Raw genomic sequence first — 17,839 nt, forward strand, 5'->3', positions numbered from 1 at the left:
TGGGTTGTTTGCAGTTTGGGACTATTATTAATTGTGCTGCTGTGAACATTCTAGTTCTGTTGGATATCTATAGCTAGAAATGGAATTGCTGGGTCATAGCATATGCATATGTGCAGTTTTAATAGATACTAACAAATAGTTTAACACAGCCTATTCGTCTGCCCTTATGCCATTATATCATCATCTCAATTACTATAGCTTAACAGTAACTTAATATTTGGTAGTGTAAGTGTTCCAGGTCGGGTTGGGTCTTCTGCGGCCTTTGCATTTTCATATAAAAATTTATAAACAGCTTGTCATAGCTTGTCAATTCTAAGTCCCGTTTAATCCACAGGCTTCTCCTTCCTCTCCTTTTTGTTTTGCAATTTATTTGTCAAAGAAATAGCTCATTTATCCTGTAGTGTTCCAAACTTTGCTGATTGTATCCATAAAGTGTGACTTAATTTTTCCTCTGTATTTACTATAAATGGTAGTTATTATCTCAGGGCTTAATCAAATTTAGCAAACATGCATTTGACAAGCATTAACTGAGCACTGTGCTTGCTGCCAGGTGAGATACAAAAATGACTGAGACATCATTCTTAATCTACTGCTTCTTACAAGTATGGAAGGCTAAGATCCAAATAAATGCCTTTTGAGAGTGGCAAACTACTCTGGCAGCTCAGATCAGAGAGTGGTTACTTCCAACAGGGTATGTAAGGAATGGAAATGAGGGAAAGTTTTGCAAAGGCAATGCCATTTCAACAGGGCATGAAATTTGCTAGAGCACTGACAAGTTAGTATTGTAAACATCAATTAGCTGTGACAGCTGTGTGAACTGGAGTTAGTAGAGGGTGGGGGTGGAGGCAAAAAAGGTGGGGTAGTGGGTTGAGTGGTTGCCCCCAAAAGATAACGTCCACATCCTAATCCCAGGAGTTTGTAAGTGTTACATTATTTGGAAAAAAAGTCTTGGCAGATATAATTAAGGATGAGATAAAATCTTCCTGGATTGCCTGGTTATGCCCTCAATCCAATGACAAATATTTTTATAAAAGAAGACACACAGAGAAGGCAATGTAGAAAATGAAGGTAGAGATTGGAGTGATGGGGCCACAAGCCAAGAAAGTTGGCATCTGCCAGTAGCTGGCAGAGGCAAAGAACAAGATTCTCCCCTAAGATCCTCTAGGGCTTGTGGGCCTGCCAACATCTTGATTTTGGGCTTCTGACCTCCAAACTGAGACAATAAATTTGTTGTTTTAAGCCACTAAGTTTGTGGTAATTTGTTATGGCAGCTGCTGGAAACTAATACATGTGGGTTGAGGGCTAGAATGTAGTATGGTGGAATTTTACTTTGCACTGCACTAGGAGTGCTTTCTCATCTCCAATTCCTCAGTTTTCATCCTTCCAAGGTTTGCCTTTATTGTAAACGATATTGTAAAAAAGATCCCTCCTACCTTTGAAGCATACTCCCATTTGTAGTAATAAAAGGATTCAGAGCACTGCTTTTGGCTGCAGTCTTTTGTCTACCACATCAGAAACCTAAAAGCACTCAAGCTAGGGAGTCACCATTCCTAACATTTTTCTTCCTTAAAGACCCCTGTAAAATAAAGTAGTACACAATCAGATCAATAGCTATTAATCAGGATTTTTCTTGGATGCAAAACACCATGAAGCCATCAGGGAAAAAAATCTTGTCTTACAAATAATGATTAAAGTGTATTGATAATAGTGGTACTACATGTATTAGTTTTTTTGTTTGTTTGTGTTTTTAATAGTAGTTTCTACTCTGGATTTCAAAGTCCATGAAAGCCTTGTTTTGCTGTGGCCTGTCCCATATCCACCTTGCTCTTTGAAGGGCTACTAGCTTCCCCCGATAGAAACTTCCCCCAGGATCCCGGCCTCCCCCTGGAGGACCCGGGTTGTCTAAGTACTCCCCTCTCTCCTACCCGCGCTGTCCACGTCCGACCACCCTCTAGAGGGAGCCCGCGGGCCACGCACCAACGCGGATTCACTTTCTGTGAGGCCGCTTGGTCTGCTGACTTTGTTCCAACACCTGCACCGCCGGGTGCGACAGCCAATGGGGGCGCCTCCGCCAGTATGGCCCCACGTGCCCTCACGGTATTCGTGAGTGGCCTAGCCTCCACCTATACACGGCCAGATACTCAACGCCGCCCTCACATGTGCCCTCCTCGCCTGAGAAAACCTGGTTGCTGGTCTTCCGCAGCTTCCCAACGGGACTCCATTCGTCCGCTAGCGGAGGCCTGGGACGCCCGTGGTCCGCACCGTCCCCGCCCGGTCGGGCTCCAAGCAAAACCCGGAGCGGCGACCGCTCGGCAATTCTCGGGAGGCGGCGCGGCGAATTGAGCATGCGCAGTGGGCCAGGCCGGCTCTCCACGCAAAAAGGAAGCGTTCGTTCGCTGTAATCCGGCGGCTGCGCTGGGGTATGCGGTACCGGCTAGCGTGGCTGCTGCACTCCGGGTTCCCCAGCACCTTCCGCTTGGTCCTTGGCGCCCGTCTGTCGCCCCCAGAGCGCCTCTTTAGGTAAGCGGAGCACAGCGCCCGGGCCCTCAGGGCCCGCGGGTCACAGTGGTTTGGAGCTCGGGTTGCAAAGTGGTGATTCAGCACTTAAAGCCGCCGCCGCTCCTCACGCCTCCGGTCCCGCGGGCCTGGGGCCTGGACTGCCGCGCTAAGGCCGCTTTAGGGCCCAGAAGGGCGGCTCGCCCGGCCGGAGCGAGGGGCCTTCCGGGGAGAGGACGGCGTCCCTCGGGCCGGTGAGGGAGGACCGGGGCTGTGACCTGGGGTCACGGAGCGTGTGCCACAAGTGTGGGAGAGCGAGGCGCGGGCACGAGCGCGGACGGAGTCACCCCGGCCCGCTCCTGGGATTCGCGCCCTGCCGCGCCACTCTCCGGGGAGTCTGCTCGTGAGGGGCCGGCCATCCGAGGCGGACTTTCCCTTGCCTTGGGGTAAAGGAATCCCGAATTCAGGGAGACCGCTTTCCTCTCAGCCCCGCTTTTTCTTGTAGGGGCTGAGTTTCCACTACTATACGGAAATGCCTGCTTTGGGAACCGTAAAAGTTTGCCTGCCTCCGCCTTAGCGAGTAGACGAGTGTTGGGTTTCCTGTCCGGGGGAATTTGGGAAAGGATACCTTGGGATCCATCACAGCAGCTCCCTTGTTTAGCACCTGAGGCAACCCAGTCCCCAGAGAGATTGTGTGATTTTCCCACAATGGCAGAGATTGTGGCGAAAACCAAGATTGGGACGCACGTTTTTTGCCATCCGGAGGCGTGCTCTCTGCGCTTAGCTGCTCTGTTTATGCTAGAAATGTTCAGTCTGGTAGCGAACGACGAATAAATACCTTTACGTGAATAAAATTGGGAAAAAGGGGCAAAGGAACTGGCAAAGAGGGGCAGTATTATCTTGCCCTACTTAGATACCTCAGTTGAACTCCTCTGGTTTTAATAGTATCTAGGACTTATACCAAGTGCAGGGCATTTTGATAGACCTTGATAGACCGTCTGTGTAAGTATGTGGCCTGCCTTCCAAGGAACTTTGGCTTGGTTGGAGTGGGCTGAGCTGCCACGCACGAGAGTATAGCCGGCCAAAAAGCATGCGTTTGATGGGGCTCAGAAGATGGACAATATTATGGGCAGCGTGTGCTCAAGGAGCACAAGGCCTGGCAGAGATAGAGGAGGGGTCTGAGCTGGCCTTTGAAGGAAAGGCTGAAGGGGTAGAGGGTGGGCAGGGGTGGTTGTAATCCAGCCTAGGTGTGCAGGTTAGTCTGTGTTAGGGAGACCGCAGATTAGTGTAGTTGGAGCCTTAGAGAATTTCCGTGGGGGAATTAGGAGGAAACAAAACCTGTATTATAAAAGTAGGATAATGCTAGCCTGGGCTTTGAATTTTAGTTGGGCTATTCCCAGTGAATAGGAGGTAGGGAGCCATTAAGAATTTTTGAGGTAGGGAGTGATCAAATGAAACTGGTAGTTGAGGAAATGAGTTTGGTGGCTGTGTGCAGGATGTAAGGGAGTAAAGAGGCCTGAGGCAGAGAAACCGGTTGGGACTTAGACTTTATTGCCTAAACTCTATGATGGCAGTAATGGTTCTACCAAGGCTTAATGCAAATGAGGAATCTGTGGAACTTGTTTTCCCTCTTGTGTTTTCCACTGCACTGAAAAATTCACTACAACATGCAAAAAGATCACTGAGCTTAGAGACGTGGGGTTGGTAAGCATAGGCAGGGCGCTTCCCTGGGCCTCCTTCAGGTCAGAATACTTTTTGTTCTTAAATCATTGCTAATAGGCTATGTTTAGCTCCATATTGTCTTCAGTGTACAGAATTTGTGATTTCAAAGAAAGCATCGATTTTAAGTTTTATAAAACTAAAAGGTTTGAATGTTCTACTTACAATTTGATTTTCTCTATGGTTTTCTCCCCTGGCTCTTTACTTTCATTGATGAAGTCCACGGCATGGATTGAACAACCAGAGTTTCAAGATAAGGTTGCTCTCAGAGAGGGAAATTCAGGAGCTTCAAAGCATGATGAGATCAACCATCTAGAAAGTTCTACACTAAAAATTAGTGCCTGAGGCTATTAAGGAAAATACAGGTCCAATTAAAAGGATCAGGGTGTACCGGTTGTTTTGGGAAGGAAAGTACTTAACATCTGAAGCTACCATATATTCAAATCTTAAGGAAGGTAAATCAATCCTACTGTACATGATAGGAAGAATGTGTTAACAGATGGTTACATAGCTATTTATTTAAAGAGCTGGGATTTAACCCATGTCTGTCTGGTGCCAGAGCCTGAGCTCTTAACTGTTATATTATACTGCCTTTGCTAGTGTTAGGGCATTTATTTCCTGTTCTAATCTGTTGGAAAGATGATCTTAAAGCATTTATAAGATCAGTTCATTTGAAAAGCAGCCTTATTATCCTCTGTTCAGCCATATTGGATAAGTTTGGGCTGTGCAGAATTATCTGAACTATTGGGGAACCTGGAGGTAATAACTCAGTCTCTGGCAACCACTTGAAACACCTGGGCATCACTCATCTCACTGTGCAGGCAGCTCTAATTTGCATTTCTCTATTCTACAGGTTTAGGAAACAGCGGTGTGCCAGGTGGGACTAACTATTAAGATTCAGGCTTTTAAAATACTTTTAACCAGAAAAATGTCTTTTCATAATCTAAAAGGACAGGCTACCTTTGAGTATTTTTAATTAGCATCAGCCCTGTCCACACACTGTAAAATGTTACATTCTGCCTATCTACCTTAAAGGGTTGGGGATAATCTCATCTGGGAGTAGGGTGGGGAGCAGAAGTTCAAGTGTATATTTTCATAAGATTTGGTTGCCTTTCTGTTTTTCTGTTGGTATTTTAGATCTCCTAAACAGATACCCAGAGGATCACCCTACCTTTCAGCCAGGGTGATACGGCTAAAAACACTCTTCTTCCACAGGGGTAGATTCTTCTAGGTACTTTGGATTCTGGAGGCTTGATTAGGGCATTACTAATTGCCTTGTCTTCAGTCTATCCTCACTCCTCTCTGGTCAGCCATAATTTGAATGTCTATTCTGTAGTGATCACTCACTGTACTCAGCACTGTGGGGATGCAGACCGTGATAAATTCTGTCCTAAAGGAGCTTTCAGTCCAATAGTGAGTAGTACCGTGTTTCCCCGAAACTAAGACCTACCCTGACCATCAGCTCTCATGCGTCTTTTGGAGCAAGAATTCATATAAGACCTGGGCTTATTTTAATATAAATATTTTTATATTTTCATATTATTATTGATATTTAATAAATAAAATAATATTTAACATTAATTAAAATATTTTAACATTAACATTATATTAAAATAAAACCGGGTATAATATAATATAATATAATGTAATATAAGACTGGTTCTTATATTAATTTTTGCTCCAAAAGATGCATTAGAGCTGATGGTCCGGCTAGGTCTTATTTTCGAGGAAACACAGTAGTTCTAACTTCTTTATCTCTGCCCTTTTATTAAACATCACTTTTGTGTTCTGTTGCTTCTTTCAATTTATTTTGAAAAGCAACTTAGTATTTTTATCACACTACTTGTTCTTGTTTTAAAAGTGGGATTTATAAAATTCTTACAGAGTTCAAAGCTATAAAAACTTCTATCCCCCCAAAGAACTGTATAGTTTTTCTTTGCCTATTAAAAATGTGTAAAACTGGTTTTTTTTGTTCTTTTTTTTTTTAAGAGGGACTCATAAGCTGCTCCCTGAGGGGATTTGAGGGGACGGTGTCAGTAAATATGGCCTGACATATTTACCGAATTAATGAATGATCTTCCTTCAAAACTAGCTTTCTCTGTTGATTGCCTTACTTTTGCATACATTGGTGTTATTTTCTCAGTTTAGCTTAAAAAATTGGTGTAATGTTTGAATCTCTCTCTCTTTCCCTCACTGCCTATTCCCAAGACCAAACTCTCTTGAGTCGTTCATTTCTTGGAGTAAACTTTCCAAGACACTTTCTTGGAGTAAACTTGATTTCCATTACCATCCTAGTTTAGGCCATGATCACCTTCTGTGACATCTCACATCTACAAATTTTATAACTGATTTTTCCAGCCTCCTATCTTCCTACTAGTTAATCTTTATCATCAGATTAATCCTACTAATATACCACTTTCCTCATGCCATTGTCTTGCTTAGATACCACCAATGGTTCTGCCATATTTTTGGATCAAGTCCAAACTTCTTGACCCAGCATTTAAGCATCTTGTAGGCTGGCCCTAGCCTAACTTTTCAACCTAACTTTCCTTTTCTCCAGTCAGACTCACTAATTTACTGTCTCTTGTACATGACCTATTCATTCCCAATTCTCTTTTCTTTATATGACTAAATCTGTCCTTTCTAGACCACATACAAGCCACAGTTATCTTTCCTTTTTCCGAACTTAATGATTTAAAGAGATTTTGAAACATCCATTTGACGTTTAACTATGTGCTGCCTTACATATTTTTCTCTTTTAATTATTTAGTATTATACATGCCAGCATATATATAGGACAAAGAAGAGTAACAAAATGAACACCTGTGTACCGACCATCCAGTTTAGGACATAGGACGTTTCCAGTAACTTTGAAGCCCTCTGTGATCACCTCCCAATTGCAACCTTCTCCCTCCCCTGGAGAGGTGATGTTATCCTAAATTCGGATAATAATTCCTTTAATCTTTATAGTTTTATCAATCTGAATATATTCCTAAACAGTATATTGTTTGGTTTTGTCTGCTTTTGACCTTTATAGGAAAATTTCTTCTCTAAGTTACTTTTTTCACTTAACATTTTTTTTTTTTTTTGAGATTCAGTCACATAGATGTATGCATTCACTACAGAGGCAGTCTTATGTGAATATGCCACTAATTATTTTCTATTCTGTTATTGATGGAGATTTGGGTTATTTCAATTCTTTTTCCCCATCACAAATAACCCATGTTGTCAGTGTGCCCCACTGCCCAATCTTTGGACATGTTCTCTACACTCACTCATGTAGGATTCTCATCCAATCACATTGCTTTAAATACTATCTATATATGCTTTGTTCAATATTTAGCTATGAGCCACTCGTGCTTATTTAAATGTAAATTAAAGTTAACAATTCAGTTTCTCAGTCACCTTAGCCATATTTCAAGTCTCATGTGGCTCATGGCTACCATATGAGGCAGTGCACATATAGAACATATCCATCATCACAGAAGCTTTATGAAACTGACCTGATCTATGTTATGACAATTCCCAAATGTATATTTCTAGTCAGAACCTCTCCACTGAATTTCAAATTTAGGTAATAAGCTTCCTACTCAATATTTGTCCCTGGGTGTCCAATATAGATCTTGAACTCATGACGTCCAAAACCTATCTCCAGATCTTCTCCCTGAAAACCTGCTCTTCCCACAGTCTTCTCCTCCATCTCAGATAATCACATCTCTATTCTGTTATGGGAGCCTCACTTCTTGCCGATGTAGTGAAGAATTGAAGGTCAGCAAGCTGATTAATATGCAAGCAGGTTTATTAGTGATATGTCCTCAGGGAAGAGAAGGGGCCTAGCAGAGATGGGGTGGGGGACAGAGAGAGAGAAAGAGAGGAAGGAGAGAGAAAGGGAGAGAGAGAGGGCAAGAGTGCTGAAGGGCCAGAGAGAGAGAAAGAGACAGAGACAGAGAGAGAGAGAGAGCCCTTGTCGGGAGGACTTATATTTTGCTGGGTGGGGTGAGGGAGTTACATATTGATTTGGCAGAAAAAGGTGGTACATGCTCTTTCATGGGAGGGCGTGACCTCTTAAGATGGGTGGGGGTCTTTTGACTCAGGTCCTTATCTTGCTCCAGACCACCTCTTGTCATCTGTTGTAAAAACAGATATGTGGCTGGAGGCAGGTAATCAAAGCTGGTTATGAGCTTTTTCTGTAGGCACTGTGGGACGCCTCCCACTCCTCCTCCTCCTCCTCCTCCTCCTCCTCCCCCCCCTCCCCCTCTCCTCTCCCCTCCCCCTCCTCCTCTCCTCTCCCTCTCTCCCCCCCTCCTCCATTTTCTAACTTCTACCTAACATTTTTGCTTGTTTAGGCTAACAACTTTGAGTCCTTAACTCCTTTCTTTTTCTTATATCCCTCATCTAGTCAGAATATAGATTCAGATTCAGACCACTTCTCACTGTCACCCTGGCTTTCTGATCACACCCTTTTACCCAGATTACTGTCATAGTCTCTTAACCAGTTTCCTTGCTTATGTACTCGCTTCTCTGCTTACAGCCTTCCTGTCACCACTCGCAGCATGATCTTTTTGAAATCCAAGTCGTATATCTTTGCTAGGGAATGCTTAAAACCTTGTATTTGATCCCCATTTAGTTGATGCCGATTCTCTGGGCAAGAGAGAATATTTTAGATAGAAAGAATGGTATTAGCAAAGGCTCAGAAGTAATAAAATTCACAGTATAATCAAGGGAAAGTGAGATTTTATCCTATAGGAAGTAGAGAGCCTCAGATATGTTTTGAGCAGTAGAGTGACATATGAAAGCTATGTTTTTGGATGATTAATCTGGCTGTTTTTTGGAAGCACGTTGGAAATGCAGGCAGAGATTGACGAAGGATAAAGAAGTAGTGCAAAAAACAAAGAAAGGAGAGTGTCTGCAGAAGATACATGTGAAAGAAGATGCAACTGCTTTGATTGGGTAAGTGGGGAGATGGAGGAGTCAGAAAAGCCTAAGGTCTCGGGCTCGCGTAACTTTGAGATTAGTGCCAAGATTAGCCTAAACTAGGAGGGGCCGCCAGGGTAAGGAAGGCTCTTGTTGGGGAGATTTCAGCTGCAGGCCGTGCAAAGAAGTCCGGCGTAGTGAGATGTTGGACCTGCCTGGTGCTGGCTGGTTTTCTAAAGACATGACAGGGGAACTGATTGGTCAGGTGCAGTGGTGGGGCACAGGGGCAATGGTGTAGGCATTTCAGAGCTGACTTTTAACCAGGGCCTCCCAGGGCAGTGGACAAGATGGAACAATCCTTAAATACCCAGAAAGCAAACCAAAATGATGACCCAATTTGTAGATTGGTAGCTCAAGAAAGAGTACAGTTAAAAGATTAGAACTAGGTTGATGAGTCTTGAACTACTATTGGAGTTTCTTAAATTTCCTCTGCCTAAGGATAGGAAATGGGTCCAGAGGCTAGAACAAAACTGAGCTGTGTAGAGGCTGGGTAGACTCAGCTGTGAGGCTCTCGCTGCTGTTGCTAATGTTAACCATGAAGGGTTTAGCAGCTAATATTTATTGAATGCCTATGGTGGGTTTTGCTTTGTATTAGGAGCGTTCCATATAATGCCTTGATTCATGGCCACAATAATTCTGTGAGAGTGGTATTGTGGTTATTTTATTTTTTTCAGAAAAGGAGATTGAGGCTCAGAGAGATTAGCTTGTTCAGATACACAGCTAGTAAGTGGCTTTGCCAATATGAATTCAGGTGTGCTCACTAAAGAACCTCAGGGTCTGGCGATTGTATTATCTACCTTCTTAAAGGTAGTTTGGCATCTCTGGTAGAGATGGGGAAGTCAGAACAAGCAGATAGTTTTGGAAGGGATAAACATGGTAAATGGTGAGGTGGTGGTATTGAGTCTGAAGCGATTGTTGGATAGGCAGGGGAAGACTGCAGGTTGCCTTTGAAATGTGGGTGGAACTTGATAAAAAGATCTGAGCTGGTTTCCTACATCTGAGAGTTGAGTGTAAAGAGACGGTTGGCGACATTGACATGGATGAATATATTGGAAATATCTGTGTGAAGTTGCAGAGGGCCCAGGTTAAACTTGGAGGAATGCTGACATTTCGGGGGAAGGAGGAAACAGTTGGAGAGCTTGGGGGCTAGAGAGGCAGAAGATGACATCAGAAGCGGAATGGTCAGATGTGTCCAGCCAAAGAGGTTTGAAAAGAGTAGGGCCTCTGCAAAAGGTCAAAGACCATTTCAGTGGTAACCTGCAAATAAAGAGGGGACACAAGCTAAATTTCATGCAGTCCCACGGAGTCATTTTGAAAAAATGAGGTATTGAATTTGGAGCAATTAGATGGCAGCTGGAAAAGAGCAGGCTTGAGTGAAAGCATGGTGGGGGAAATAGGGAAACTGGTAGTGGTGGCTGAAAGGAAGCTAGTAGAAGAGACCAATGTCTAAGAAAGAGCCTAAAAAAAATGGATATGAAGGTACAGGTGAAGAGGATAGCATTGGAAAATAAAGATTTGTTCATGATAGGTCTTAATTTAGAAGGGCAGTTGCTTATGAAGAATTTTTTTAAAAAAGGTAAACTGAGGCCCTTATAACTTTTGGCCTCAGCTTTCCTCATTTGAAGAAAGTATCCTTCTAGTTCTAAGTTCTGCCTTTTTTTTATTTTCCCATGTAGAGAAAGGTCCAGTAGGTAGTATGGGTTCCAGTTCAGTTAATTGGATGATCCAGCTTTATAGGCTACTTTATTTTAGGACATGTAGAGTTGTATTTGGGGCCTGGAGATCTGAAGGAGCAAGGGTCCCCTATAATGGTATCCGTGGTACCTAGCACAGTTTCTGGCACACAGTAGTTGTTCAGTATTTGTTGAATAAATTTATCCAAGACACAGACTCCTGGAAGTAGGGAGCCCTAGTCATAAACACAATTCAATTTTTGCTCACAATTCGCCATTATCAAGCTCTAAATGTCAGTGTAGCAGTGTGTTTCTTACTATAAAGAAAGTATAGGTTGGAGTGTACTTCCAAGATTTCTGGTGGTTTTGAGTTACTCATAGGAATTAAGTTGGTTTGAAAAGGGATGGGACCTAAGAACTAGGACAGTGTGGTGGGAAAGAGCTCTACATATAAAGGCTTAATTCAGCTGGAGTCTAATCTTGGTTTTGCCATTAGCTTGACTATGTGGTTGTGGGTGCTGGGCCTGATCAGCTTTGAAATTCCTACTACCTCCATGAATCTGAGACCTTATGTTTTTTAACAACTCTAGATTTTCAAGATCGTGAGAGGTAGCTGGCCAACCAGAATTCTTAAGGCTCGAAGCCTGTACCCACTGCCGCCACTTGAGCCTGCCAAAGCACTGGTACAGCTGCTGCCCTCTCATTACTACCTCTAGAAACAGTCTTGCCAGTAGTGACGGCAGCAAGACCCAATCACCCCCTTCTCGCCCTCCCTGAAGAAGCTCCAGATGGCGTCTTCCATGGGCAACGTGGCCGATAGCACAGAACCAACGAAACGCATGCTTTCCTTCCAAGGGTTAGCTGAGTTGGCACATCGGGAATATCAGGCAGGAGATTTTGAGGCAGCTGAGAGACACTGCATGCAGCTGTGGAGACAAGAGCCAGACAACACTGGTGTGCTTTTATTACTTTCATCTATACACTTCCAGTGTCGAAGGCTGGACAGATCTGCTCACTTTAGCACTCTGGCAATTAAACAGAACCCCTTTCTGGCAGAAGCCTATTCAAATTTGGGGAATGTGTACAAGGAAAGAGGACAGTTGCAGGAAGCAGTTGAGCATTACCGGCATGCATTGCGTCTCAAACCAGATTTCATCGATGGTTATATTAACCTGGCAGCCGCACTGGTAGCAGCAGGTGACATGGAAGGGGCAGTACAAGCTTATGTCTCTGCTCTTCAGTACAATCCTGATTTGTACTGTGTTCGCAGTGACCTTGGGAATCTGCTCAAAGCCCTGGGTCGCTTGGAAGAAGCCAAGGCATGTTATTTGAAAGCAATTGAGACACAACCGAACTTTGCAGTAGCTTGGAGTAATCTTGGCTGTGTTTTCAATGCACAAGGGGAAATTTGGCTTGCAACTCATCACTTTGAAAAGGCTGTCACTCTTGATCCCAATTTTCTGGATGCTTATATCAATCTAGGAAATGTCTTGAAAGAGGCACGGATTTTTGACAGAGCTGTGGCAGCTTACCTTCGTGCTTTAAGCTTGAGTCCCAATCACGCAGTGGTGCACGGCAACTTGGCTTGTGTATACTATGAGCAAGGCCTGATAGATCTGTCAATAGATACCTACAGGCGAGCTATTGAACTGCAGCCACATTTCCCTGATGCTTACTGCAACCTAGCTAATGCTCTCAAAGAGAAGGGCAGTGTTGGCGAAGCGGAAGACTGTTACAATACAGCTCTCCGGCTGTGTCCCACTCATGCAGACTCTCTGAATAACCTTGCCAATATCAAACGAGAACAGGGGAACATTGAAGAGGCAGTTCGCTTGTATCGTAAAGCATTAGAAGTCTTCCCAGAATTTGCTGCTGCCCATTCAAATTTAGCAAGCGTACTGCAACAGCAGGGCAAACTGGAGGAAGTGCTGCTGCATTATAAGGAGGCTATTCGCATCAGCCCGACCTTTGCTGACGCCTACTCTAACATGGGGAACACGCTAAAGGAGATGCAGGATGTTCAAGGGGCCTTGCAGTGTTACACGCGTGCCATTCAGATTAATCCTGCATTTGCAGATGCCCATAGCAATCTGGCTTCCATTCACAAGGATTCAGGGAACATTCCCGAAGCAATAGCTTCTTACCGCACTGCTTTGAAACTTAAACCTGATTTTCCTGATGCTTATTGTAATTTGGCTCATTGCCTGCAGATTGTCTGTGATTGGACAGACTATGATGAGCGAATGAAGAAATTGGTCAGTATCGTGGCTGACCAGTTAGAGAAGAATAGGTTGCCCTCTGTGCATCCTCACCATAGTATGCTATATCCTCTTTCTCATGGCTTCAGGAAGGCTATTGCTGAGAGGCATGGGAACCTCTGCTTGGATAAGATTAATGTCCTTCATAAACCACCATATGAACATCCAAAGGACTTGAAGCTCAGTGATGGTCGACTGCGTGTAGGCTATGTGAGTGCTGACTTTGGGAATCATCCTACTTCTCACCTTATGCAGTCTATCCCAGGCATGCACAATCATGATAAATTTGAGGTATTCTGTTATGCCCTGAGCGCAGATGATGGCACAAACTTCCGAGTGAAGGTGATGACAGAAGCCGATCATTTCATTGATCTTTCTCAGATTCCATGCAATGGAAAAGCAGCTGATCGCATCTATCAGGATGGTGTACACATCCTTATAAATATGAATGGTTATACCAAGCAAGCTCGAAATGAACTCTTTGCTCTCAGGCCAGCTCCTATTCAGGCAATGTGGCTGGGATACCCTGGGACTAGTGGTGCAATTTTCATGGATTATATCATCACTGATCAGGAAGCTTCACCAGCTGAAGTGGCTGAACAATATTCGGAGAAGCTGGCTTATATGCCCCACACTTTCTTTATCGGTGATCATGCTAACATGTTCCCTCATCTGAAGAAAAAGGCAGTCATCGATTCTAAGTCCAACGGACACATTTATGACAATCGGATTGTTCTGAATGGCATCGACCTCAAAGCATTTCTTGATAGTCTACCAGATGTGAAAATTGTCAAGATGAAATGTCCTGATGGAGGAGACAATGCAGACAGCAGCAATACAGCTCTTGATATGCCGGTTATTCCTGGGAATGCTATTACAGAAGCAGTTAATGAAATGATTAACAGAGGACAAATTCAGATAACAATTAATGGATTCAGTATTAGCAACGGACTGGCAACTACCCAGATCAGCAGTAAGGCTGCCACTGGAGAGGAGGTTCCCCGTACCATTATTGTAACCACACGATCTCAGTACAGGTTACCGGAAGATGCTATTGTCTACTGTAACTTTAATCAGTTATATAAAATTGACCCTTCTACCTTGCAGCTGTGGGCAAATATTCTGAAGCGGGTTCCTAATAGTGTGCTATGGCTGTTGTGTTTTCCAGCAGCAGGAGAACCTAACATTCAACAGTATGCAAAAAACATGGGCCTTTCCCAGAACCGTATCATTTTTTCACCTGTTGCTCCTAAAGAGGAACATGTCAGGCGAGGCCAGCTGGCTGATGTCTGCTTGGACACTCCACTCTGTAATGGGCACACCACAGGGATGGACGTCCTCTGGGCAGGGACACCCATGGTGACGTTGCCAGGAGAGACTCTTGTTTCTCGAGTTGCGGCTTCCCAGCTCACTTGTTTAGGTTGTCTTGAGCTTATTGCTAAAAATAGACAAGAATATGAAGACATAGCTGTGAAACTGGGAACGGATCTGGAATACCTGAAGAAGATTCGTGGCAAAGTCTGGAAGCAGAGATTATGTAGCCCTCTGTTCAATACCAAACAATACACAATGGAACTAGAGCAGCTCTATCTACAGATGTGGGAGCATTACGCTGCTGGCAACAAACCTGATCACATTATTAAGCCCATTGAAGTCACTGAGTCAGCCTAAATAAAAACTACGCACAGGAGAATTACTCCGGTACCTGAGCCTCAACCTTCTGGAAAAAAGGGAACTAGATGATGTACTTTTTACTTATCTGTACCGTATCATGTTGCAGATGGGTGACAAGTAATAATAGAATAGCACAGCCAAACTTGCTTCCTGCATGATAGGGGAGTCACGAAAGATGGGAAACAGCTATTCTACAAGAAATTGCCATGGGATTTTTCAGCAAGCAGGTGATACATAGGTCTGGAAAGTCTGCTCTCCCTTGGTCTTCCATGGGATAGTTAATACGGAGGGACATCAAGATTGTCCATTCATTTTCTGATTCCATGGATTGACTGAGTCTTTTGAATTAAAATTTTTCTTTATATTTGGGGTATTGGAACTTTAAAAAATGTTTGATTTCAGGTGTTTTTATTCATGTGAAATGTATATGATTCTCTTTAGATAAGGTTTTAAGCTAAAATGTTGCTCCTTGTTTTAGTTTCTAAACTCTACAGATTAGTAGGGTCTTTGCTGTTGTAGTCTTTTTGTAGGTTTTATAAACCACTTGAGCCTAAAAAAAAAAAAAACTATGTTAGAACTCCAAAAAGAATTTTGCCTTGCTCTCTAACTATACTATGGCTCTGAGAAGAGGCAGGCTATTATAATTGATTAGAGTCATGATGCTAGTATAGTTGAATTTCTGGCAGTAGAGATTGATTATATAATTGTTTTCTGAAGTGATATATAATAAAGAATATTTCTTTGACAACTCATGTGATACGTATCAATATTTGCATTCAGTTGATACTCTTAACAGTTTTATTTTTTAAATAGCTGTGGTTTCCTTTGTAATATAACAACGTTTCAGTCAAGTTGAGCTTATGAGGAAGATAATACTGCTTATTTTGGAGCTTTATGTCACAAAGGATCCAAGTTCTCTTGCAGTAGTGAACTGAATAAAAAATATCCAGCAACTCAGTGACTTGCATAATGGGCCCTGTAACTCATTTTCTTTTCTTCTGTTCACAAAAGAGAATGGCTTGTGGGACAAACCTAATGCATAATCGACTTGCTTAAGGAATGAGATTCTGAATTCAGTACATGCACTAGTGATTTTGTTTTAAAGAACATGTGACATATCACATATATACTAAAAATCAAACATCCTTCCCTTTAAAGGACAACTTAATCTATTTAATATATGGCTGATTTTTTAAATTAATTTTTGATATTTATCAAAGTAATGCAGGCAGAGTTTTAAGAGTCAAATAGTACTAAAAGGTTTACAGAGAAAAACAGTTTTTCCCTGCTTACACCATCCTTTAGTTCCTGCTCCCAGAGGCTAGCACATTTAGCTCTTCAAATTATTCAACTATTATTCAACTCTATTTATTTTGAAATTTGTATTAATATTCCTAAGTAATATGCTATATTGTTATTTCTTCATTTCTTAATTTTTGGAGTTAATCTGTTGATTTGTTTTTATGGTAGGTAAACATTTAGTTCTTTCCTTATCTTTCTCTCTTGCTCCATCTTAACCAAAACAGTTATATCACAGATTTTGGATATAGCAGTGTTTAGACTATTACTGACTTTATAAAGTGTTCACTGCCAAGCCAAACAGTATAACCTGATTATATTCTTTTTATTGTTCGTCTTTTGGCTTTTGCTGTTTTGTCGTTTTCTTAATTTTCTATTTACTTATTTCTGATTCTTCTTGCTTGCTCCCACAGCAGTTAGTACAATTTTCCACATGATCAAACCTATTAAATGGTCTATTTATTCCATATTTTTTCCTTGGAGGCTTTCCTTCTAGACACCTTCCCCAACCCCCAGCTGCAGTGTAGACTAATTTTGCTCTAGGCTTGCTGCAAAGGGGTTGCCTGGAATTTCCCTTTGCTTCTCTCTTACAACGGATCCATCTCCTGGATCAACTATTTCTATCTTGGTCTGCTCCTTATTCAAGAGCTACATGTTATATTTGGAACGTGTCTTTCAGTAGCTTCTTGAGAAACAGCACATGGGAGATAACTCTTTAAAAGATCTAATGATTTCCTGAATCGTAAAGTGGAGATCTGCGTTTTGGTGTGATTCTACACATTCGTAGAACAAGTCTACAGAATCGAGAGAGAGAGATGACCGGAATGGCTTCTACTTCTCCATCCAGCTTTAGAATTTTGGATTCTAAATTCTTGAGAATTAAATGATTTTTAGAGATTATCTAGCAAATGGTTAAAACAACAAACTTTCAGAGAGACCCTTTGCAGGACTTTGACAAAAAAGGCATAGACATCTCTTATGTTCTCCTTTCTTTTGTTTTCAATTGAACTTAAAGATTTGTTTTTATGGAGCAAGTACATTTGAAATTTTGCTTTTCAAATAAGAAAAAAGTAAAACAAACATTAGTCAGTTCTAATTTTTTCCTTCTTTCTTCAGTAGGTGAATGTTCCCACCTTCCCTACTTCCCTTGGGCTACTCTGGTTTTTATGTTCTGCTGATAGCCAATTCTCGTCACCATTCACATCTCATTAGCTGCCATCTGAAGAGACTGGGAGTATTGGTCACCATTTAACTTAGCTAAAATATTCCAGAGCTCAGAGTCTGTTCCTGGAAGGTATCAGTGAGCTCGACTCCTGGTTCTGAGTTTGTTCTGCAGACTACTGTCCTGTAACAAAATGTCCTGTTCGCTCTGTAATTCTATTCCCCTGGGAGTCAGTGTGATGTAGTGGAAAAGTCATTCTGAAGCAGTCAGAAGACCTGAGTTAAAGCCCTCTTTGGCATTTTGTTATCTTGAATGGGTTACTTTGCATGGGCCTCTTTTTACTAGGCATGGGACTAAGTAGCTTCAAAATCCTTATTAGAACTAATTTTTGATTTCTGAAGAACATTGCTTCTTGTATAGTTCCTTTTCTTTCCTCGTGCTAAACTGTCACTACCTCCTCACCATGTATTGTTTTTATTTTAGAGAGTTAGTCTGGCCAGCTCTAAAGCAGGCTGCTGTGGACCAGTATGCTGGGATACGGCATGCAGATAATGTTCTTTTTTCAGTTGTTATTTTTAAAATAT

At 42.4% G+C, this 17,839-nt stretch overlaps 2 protein-coding genes across 7 annotated transcripts in view; both read left to right on the forward strand.

Moving 5' to 3' along the window:
* Positions 1-17,839, forward strand: part of IDE (insulin degrading enzyme) — a 110,743-nt gene that overhangs the window by 9,263 nt on the left and 83,641 nt on the right. For 2 of the 6 annotated variants that reach the window (XM_033130855.1, XM_033130856.1), the window contains exon 1: positions 2,394-2,520. The exons of 1 other annotated variant lie outside the window; for it this stretch is intronic. In XM_033130855.1, the coding sequence (XP_032986746.1) occupies positions 2,423-2,520 (98 nt within the window). In that variant the 5' untranslated portion in view covers positions 2,394-2,422. Of the gene's footprint in view, positions 1-2,349; positions 2,521-9,058; positions 9,166-17,839 lie in introns of those variants that run through there. 3 more of the 6 variants (XM_033130858.1, XM_033130857.1, XM_033130860.1) reach the window with 3 other exon arrangements.
* Positions 9,049-15,438, forward strand: LOC117036164 (UDP-N-acetylglucosamine--peptide N-acetylglucosaminyltransferase 110 kDa subunit). The gene is made up of 2 exons (XM_033130854.1): positions 9,049-9,165; positions 11,453-15,438. Exon 2 carries the CDS (start codon positions 11,651-11,653, stop codon positions 14,789-14,791), a length of 3,141 nt encoding a protein of 1,046 aa, XP_032986745.1. The 5' UTR covers positions 9,049-9,165; positions 11,453-11,650; the 3' UTR covers positions 14,792-15,438.

The sequence above is a fragment of the Rhinolophus ferrumequinum genome, chromosome 16, assembly GCF_004115265.2.
Source record: "Rhinolophus ferrumequinum isolate MPI-CBG mRhiFer1 chromosome 16, mRhiFer1_v1.p, whole genome shotgun sequence".
Taxonomy (NCBI): domain Eukaryota; kingdom Metazoa; phylum Chordata; class Mammalia; order Chiroptera; family Rhinolophidae; genus Rhinolophus; species Rhinolophus ferrumequinum.

What these genes read in the sequence shown, in the direction of transcription:
- LOC117036164 (XM_033130854.1), top strand. Translation starts at nt 11,651, where the DNA reads ATGGCGTCTTCCATGGGCAACGTGGCCGATAGCACAGAACCAACGAAA.